At 53.4% G+C, this 7,981-nt stretch overlaps 1 protein-coding gene across 1 annotated transcript; it reads right to left on the bottom strand.

Moving 5' to 3' along the window:
- Positions 1–5,517: 5,517 nt before the first annotated feature.
- Positions 5,518–6,405, bottom strand: NCLIV_048980 (conserved hypothetical protein; the record flags this gene model as incomplete). Its single annotated transcript, XM_003884450.1, has 1 exon — positions 5,518–6,405. One exon carries the CDS (start codon positions 6,403–6,405, stop codon positions 5,518–5,520), a length of 888 nt encoding a protein of 295 aa, XP_003884499.1.
- Positions 6,406–7,981: the final 1,576 nt, after the last annotated feature.

The following is a 7,981-nucleotide window of genomic DNA, read 5'->3' as shown; positions in this document are numbered from 1 at the left end:
TCAACCAAATTTTTGACGCATATCGGTGTACCCCGTTTTCGGCGGAGCTGCGGGAAACTCTCACGCACCGGCGGTTTCATCGCGTTGCTTCTGAAAAATGTGACCTTTAGCCTTAGGGTGAAGGCATCTGTTGCAGGTTTTTCGTCTTCATAGTCTGAAGCCAACGTCAACAGATACCGTTCGCAGGAAAGGAGAGAAAGCAGTGCCCTGGCACATCTGCGGAGAACACGTGCATCAGCCGATTGAATTCCGTAGTTGAGACAGCGGCACCAAATCAACATTCGGCCGCAACCCTTGATGCAAAACGGTACTCTGACGCACCTTATCCAGTGGTTTTAGAGGGAAAACCGAACGACACAGAACCATTAGGCGGTTTCATCACAGGCAAAACGCGTCAAAAAGGACTGGCCAAAAGGCACCGCTTCGTGTCTCCCCCAACCCAGTCTTGTTTCTCCAGCAACGGAGAGTCTCCTAACGGAAACGCGGAGAAGAATTTGGCTTCCTTCTGTAGAAGAAAAAACGACCAATCCAAGTTCCAGAGCAGAAGACTTACCTCATCCGCTGCTGAGGTCGCACAACGGATAGAGGAGCGAGTTGGGGGAGACACAGTTCGCCAGCAGGAGAGACAACTGTCTCCGCCAAACCGAGACTGGCCGTGAAGCGAGAGAAGGGAAGAATGGTTTTTTCACCGGCGCTTCGCCCTCGATAGACAGAGTTTTAGTTGCTTTTGACGGAGAGCCTGGAAAGACTCGAAATACTAAACGGGGAGGCCCCAGAGCAAAACAACCCAACAACGCTTTCCATCACCACCGTTGGTTTTTTGTCTTCGACTTGACCGCTCCACTCGCATCACTCCTACCTTGATGTAGATCTGCAACTGCAATTGTAGTTCAAGTACAACGCGAGTATATACATATGTATATCGATACCACAAAAATCTCTGACTTGGTTTCGTAGTCGTCTGTTGCTTTTTCCCTCTGAGACTACACGCTCTGAGAAGCAGCTTGTGATGCGACAACTTCTCTCTACACATACAAATATTCATATGTATATATGTATCCACTCGTTTTTGTGTGCTCGGGTATCTGTATCGTCTGTACCCGCTGCTTCCTTTCCTCGAGAATGCAACCTTCCGGTGGGGCCCAGGACTGGGAGAAAGCGCCACGTGACTGTGTGTCCGTCGGGCGACGACGAGCGAATGCCAAACAGCCCCGTCGGCATCCAGTTCCGTTTTACTTTTCGAATCCCGGCAGCGCCCGGTCACGCAAGGTGCCATCTTTCACTTCTGGATTGATCCGTGGTCTCCCGAGGGACGTCTGACGTCGTTTTGTGGCCAGCGGAGAATCGTCCCAAGGACGTCTGGCGTGCTTGACAAACTTTTATCCACATTTCCCACTCTCTCCTCGGTATTCCAGGCGAGAAAAGTGGGGAACGAACGGGGCTCCCAGGTAGAAAAAAACTCAGCTACAATGTTTCCCACGAGGCGTGGCCCTCCGATTCCTGATCTCAAAATATCCCCAACGACCGCCGTGATTCGTGCGTTGCATGCTTCTGCCATCACTTTGCTTCCTCCGGGACCTTGTATTTGAGCAAGTCTTGAGGCGGCAAGTTATCTGGGAAGTCGATGGATAAAGGTTTTGCGACAGCGTTTTTTAAGCGACACCTAGACGTGGAGGCACGGGCACCGAATGTTGGGACACACCACAATGGACCTACCAACCGTAAGACCTTACAGCTGACCGTGTCACGAGTCGGTCAGGAAGCAAAATAAATCTACAGCGTCGCTACGACACTCCAGACAACCTTCGTCCGTTCAAGTTTTCCGTTGCGGTCGGTTGGGGCGGTTCTGCCACAGCCCGTCATCACCCTCAGTGTCGAAACCGTCACACCAGTCGCAAAATGGGAAATGTCTATAACGATGCCGGTTCACCGCGGCATTGGACAAAAACTGTGGCCACATTTAGAAAAGCTTCTCCTTTTATGTGTAGCTCTTTTCGCAGCATGGCTTCTAGGCATCTGTCGCTTCGCACTTTTTCCTCAGCTCCGAAGATTCACGAAACCGTTGGCGCCTTTCCAGTCCACGGTAACTTGCTGGCTCGTCAGGTTCTTGCGGCGGAGGAAGTCTTGGAGCGCCGTCTGGCCGTCAGAAGAGAGCTTGTGCGGCGTTGTCACCTTCTTGCCGTGCTGCAACCAAACACACTCCACAACGCTCTCGCTTCTTCCTGTGCCCGTTTCTGTTTTTTTCTGTTTTTCTGTGCCTCTTTCCGTTCGGCGCATACATGAGGATGTGCGCTGCTAAGAGCACACACACCAACGGTTCTTTGTAGTTGCCACAGACACCTGTGCGCGCGTGCCAAAACACGCCTTGGACGTCGACGTTGTTTCGCGACACCATGGCAAGTCACACGAGGCAGAAAAACGCGGCGCTGAGTTTTTCCCTTACCTGCCTTCCCAGCCAGTACAAGAGTCCGACAGCCGCCGCGTCTTGCGGTCCATACCTGCATCAGGATATCCGACACGTCGTAGAGAGTTGAAACGGTCAGGAGACATTTTTCACTCTTCATCGAAGAACGCAACAGATGCAGGAACGCGTAGAGATGTTGGCGTCTCACATCCGCCAAAGACTGGGCAGTGAGCATTCACAGAGTGCGAAAAGCACACTACAGCCAGCACCTCCGTTGACAACAGGCACAAACGTTCTGCGTTGCTTCAGAGTTGTTTTCTGGCCGGGAAAAGGAGTTTCCCGTTCAGACACCCCAGCTGACGGGTTTTCGACGCCCTTCACTGTCCACTGAGCACTCAGGAATTGCTAGTTGGGATGCCACGACTTTCCCTTATATCCGTGCAGCCGCGTTCGCTTCTAAACTGCTGTGACAACGCTCGTGCAGAAAAGGCATTACGCAGAAGGACGCCCGAGGCGGCGGGCAGCGCCAGGCCGCATACACCGTCGGAGAAAACGGTCCTGGCAGCTAAAGGGTTTCGGGGCAGTCGCTGAACGGACCTAATTCAAGTAGGTTGAAGAAAAATGGCTTGACACAGCATCGAAAGGACAAAGGGTGTTGCTTACCACACGCAAGCGGCGATGCAGCACTGAACGAGCAAAGAGTCGGCTCGGAAAGTAAGCGAAGGAAATCCAGGAACTCTCATGGTGACGAGGTTGCTGTTCTCTGTCCGGCGAAAGGTGGGGTGGGACAGGAAGGGGAACTGAAGCCGCACGGAGAGCAGAGGAAATGCTACTGCAAAATCGTTCTAATCGTCTATGTGAAAAGATTGGAGACCAGCAGTGGAAAGCACAGCCTGGAGACTCCGAAAGCGCGGCCGTTGGGTAGCCTACAAGAAAGAAAAGGAGAGAGCCGACGAAACCGCCCCCCAAAATCGCACTAGAATCGGAACCAACCAAGGAAGCTCGTACATGCCAATGACCGAACAAAAAGAGATATGACGGAAGGAAGCTAGCGGTAACGAAAGATTCTTCGCCGTCTCCACTAGCAGCACAGAGAGTCGCAAATTGCCTCCACGAAAAGATGCAGTGTTTGCTGCATGCAGGTGAGACAGGCGCTCCACAGGCACGGCCGTTCACCCGTGAGAGCGCTAGAAATTTTCATTACGACGGTTTCCACATCGAAGAGCCATCAACTACCTCCTTGAAAGAGAAAAATAATCAAGGATAAAGGACAAGGCATGGACTTGTGGTTTGAGCGATCTTTGTCAGACACTCGGGATCCGATGGATGAGCGCTTTCCGGGTCTGCCCAACACCCGTGCTGACATGGCTGCAGTAGATGGTACATCCTTTTGGAGCAAATGAAGTTACTTCTCCCTCAGAGGACAGGGTTGCGGGTGAACGTCAGGAAACAGTTGCGAGGGCGGATGTCGGCACTGTATACTCTTTTGCCCGAGACCAAAAGGGGATATTTTAGGTATGGCAGACACTGAATAGCGCGAGAAAGTCCCTGCGTAACGCCGAGCAGTGGCCTGATCGACGCTTACTCGGACAGCTCCAAGTCGGAAAGTCTCTTCTTGAAAATATCAGAAACAAGTTGAACAAAATGCGCTGTGGCAGCAGACTGGACAACACAAAGGTCTCCTCGCCATCGCGCTAGTGAAGCGCTCAGTCGGCATACCCTGCAAAGAGATGCGCGAGACTTTACTAGCACTTGGGGCCTAAATCCAAAGAAAAAGAGTCTCATTCCATAGGTGTACTCTCATCTACATCATTCGTCCCGGACCATACAAAGAAAAAGAGTCCCATTCCATAGGTGTACTATCATCTATATCATTCGTCCCGGACCATACTGAGGCGGTACGTCGCGAGAACGGACGAGCAGGAACTGCAGTTTCTCGACGCGTGGATTTTAAAGACCCGTTTGTAAAAAAAAAAGAGGATATATATATATATACGCATGGGATCGTATGTGTAAACGTAACTTCGAATCATACGTGTGTGTGTGCCGTTTCATTACGTTGCGGAAGTCGTCGTCGTTCTTTCTGTTTCTCCTCGTTTTCCTCGGGGGGGAGGGGGGGGGGTCGCATCATATCTGACCCTTCGGGGAACCCGTTGAAACACCTGCTGTCGTCGAACCTATCCTGCGATCTTAGACGTGCGCAGTGACTGCGGAGAGGGAGAATCAGACTGTCTACACTGAATTCGGTGATTACGGAGAGGGGATGTGCCTCCGGCTCGGCTAGGAGAACGCAGCAGACCACACCTGTTCAGAAAATCACGAGAGGCTATGCCCCGGTTTTTTCTTTTACTCGTGCACAGAGGAGCTGGCATGCGAATTGTCTTTACGGGAAACAGGCGATCCAATCTGGTCATCGATCACACTGCCCCGCTATAAGAAGGCGGCAACGCCTAGCTGGAGATGAAAAGACAAACACGTCTCTAGGCCGCTGCAGCTGTGCTGTGGAAGTTCTGCATGTGAACTAAGCAAAAAGGCGAGTAACAACTGGTCCCCTTGCACAATCTGCCACAGGGAGGGTTCACAGCCACCGTCTGCTCCGTGGTTGCCGTGCCGCCTGTGATGTTGAAATGCACTTGCACAAAACCGCAACGCGTGCAAGCGTGCATCTGTTCAACGAAGGAAGAGGCTTTGAAGACGTAAGCCGCTGGAAGGCGCGTTCACCATTCCGTCCGAAACACGCCGGAAACAGTCCTTTTCCGCAAAAAAGCATCAGGGGTGAAAATACGATTTTAACGTCCCTGAGTGGGACGCAGAGTGACACTATGCGAGTTTGTAGAGGACGTTCGCCAACCAAACACAAGAAGGAATTCCGGGGAAAATTCCGGACACAACGACGCCGGCCTTCCCGCGACCCCGACTCGAATTTGCGACGTTGAAGTTCCAGCTGGGCTTCGCAGACCCTGTTGGGTGTCCGTACAGAACGCGCTGCTGCGAGTCGCCATGGAGCCGACTGAATCTCTCCAGATGTATCTTTCCATTCTTTTTCGCTGATCCCTGTCGGCTGGAGACCACAAGACTTGGTGGATCGCCACGCATGCGCCATTCGTTTCTTGCTACACGCGAACATTATACAACTTTTGAATCATCTCGGGACTCATTTTGACTAGGTCTCGTCGAGCCTTCTTGCCCCACTTGCGCAGTTTCGAGGTGTTCTTGATGACCTGTACCTGGCTGCTCTTGAGTTCGTTCTCCTCTTTCCGTCGCTTTTTCTCTTCAGTCTTTTCTCTCCGTCGTCGCAGCACCGCCGCCCTCTCCTCGCGCATTTCCCGCTCAGCTTGCCGCATGGCTCTCTGCTCGTTGCGCGCTTGTTTCTGTGTCTCCCACGATCCCTTTGCGCGGTTCGCCGCCTCTCTGCAGAAGCGACCAAAGCTGCGCACAGCCCCCTTTTCCCTCCAAGCCTGCTTTCCTCGAACCCGTGGAATGTTAGCTGCCATGGTCCCTGGGACGAGGACATCCCCCGCGGAGCCTCCTTCCGGTTGCGAGAGACTGTCTCTCCCATCTTCCTGCTCTCCTATCTCTTCGTCTTCTGCGACGGGCTGTTCTTGCGCGTCACTCGCAGATGCTTCCTCAGACTTCCGCTCTCTCTGACGCCCGGCCTCGCCGTGAGGCTCCTCACTGACACTACCCGGAGTCGCCGCGCGCCGAACTGCGGAGACGCCGCTCGCTCTGCTCCTCTGCTGGTCGCGCACCGCATCTTTTGACGGCGAAGGCGGCCCTGTCGGCTCTGTTCCTTCAGACTCTCGCGCCTGACAAGATCCTTCTGTGTCGGCGGCAACGGGAGAACTCCCCCTGGCGCGTTGAGACCGAGGGGAGTCCACGGGCGGCGAAAGGCTTGAAGTGCCCTCCGAAGTCTTCGACGGGGACACTACAGATCCGGCCGTTTTCTGCGAGGCAGAATTCCTTCGCGAGTTTGGGTTCGCGTCAGTTGCCGCCGCCTCCATTCTTCCTACTCGTCGCTATATAGAAGCCACGTAGACGCTGCAGTAGGGTACTTTCACCGGGTTTTTTGAGAAGGGAACCCTTTAAAATCTGAAGTTAAACTGGACCAGGATTCCACTTTGACACGCCAAGAGGCCGACCCCGACGATCCGTGTGGTCACACGTTCTGCCGCGTCGTGTGTGGGGCAGAGAGGCAGCCGAGGACACTTCCGCTCCGCCAGGAGGAAAAGTACAGTCTCCTGAACACTGTAACCGTCCGGTAAGCCACACGCGGGCTACAGGGGAAATGGTAAGGAGGAGATTAGGTAAGAAAAGCAGAGGCTGGAGCCAGCGTCACCGTCGCTGCCCCGCCGCGGAAACTGGCGAGCGCAGCGTGAGTCCACGGGTAACGACTTCTGGGGGGTCGACAGGGTGTCCGGAAGAAAAACCGAGGCAAGAAGATGAGAGGGAACCATGCCACACATGCAAATGGTGTTTTGCAATCAAACTTTTTCAGAAACCGCTTTCGAGATCAGACACAGCGAAAGAGATGAATTTTTTTCTCGCCAGGCAGCGGCATGCAGTGCGCAGAACGCGGCGGTTGAGAAAAAATTGTGGCACATGCAAAAGCCCAGCGCCTGCATTTCGGCTGCTGGCTGTCTGCTCGCCACTGTCAGAACCTCTAATTCGAATCACTCTAGCAGTTCGACTGGGTTAAGCGCGCCGTTACTTGAGAGGAGAGAGGACTTCGGGTTTTCTCTTTGTGGTTCGGTGAGGGCTGCCTTGGACAACGAAATAGGAAGCGAGACAGAACAACGCGACAGAGAGCGAGAGGGCAAAATGCCTGTTCACATCCGGAGGAGACATAAGGCATGCTTTTTGAAAAAGTCCATCCTCCGAAACCCAAGAGATTCTCTGGCTTACTTAGTATACTTGCGGTTGCCAAGTTCTGCTTCATCTGCCGCTGTCAGGCCGCGGGGGGATTTGCCCCATGGGCGTCACGTTTGAACCATGCGCCGGACTTCCCCATCCGCGCCGGAAAATGCTCCTCTTCAACACCGTAGGATGTTTTGCTTTCCGAAATCTGTGGATCCAGTGCTAGATACGGCGTATACCGTAGCTCATACTAGGGGATGTATTTTGCAGTGGCGCACACCACGCTGTTGTTCGCTAGAACTCGTGCAGTACATAGTTATTCAAAGCGAAATCCTTACCCGAAATCGCGCCCTGCACAGCGTTAAATACGGAGAGGCATCTGCGCTGAACGCCGAGGCACACTGCCGTTTTATCCGGGAAAAGCTCGATTTGTGAGCAGACCCGAGGCTCGGCGAAACTTGTGCGCATCTCCGATCCCATTTTAGAATTCTCCTTCGTTTGTCTGGAAGGATGCTAGTACGCACATGGCAGATGTCTGGAAGGATGCTAGTACGCACAGGGCAGATGTCTGGAAGGATGCTAGTACGCACATGGCAGAAACGGTAACCCTCACTGGCGGTGCTGGCGGCTTCGCTGTGTTGCTTTTCCTTCCCTCTCTCCACGGAGTTGCCCACTGCGTTCAGCTCGCAGTAGAAGGCTGCTAGGACTTTCTATTACGTTTGG

Source organism: Neospora caninum, chromosome X (genome assembly GCF_000208865.1).
Source record: "Neospora caninum Liverpool complete genome, chromosome X".
Taxonomy (NCBI): Eukaryota; Apicomplexa; class Conoidasida; order Eucoccidiorida; family Sarcocystidae; genus Neospora; species Neospora caninum.
This window is presented reverse-complemented; position numbering and strand designations above follow the sequence as displayed.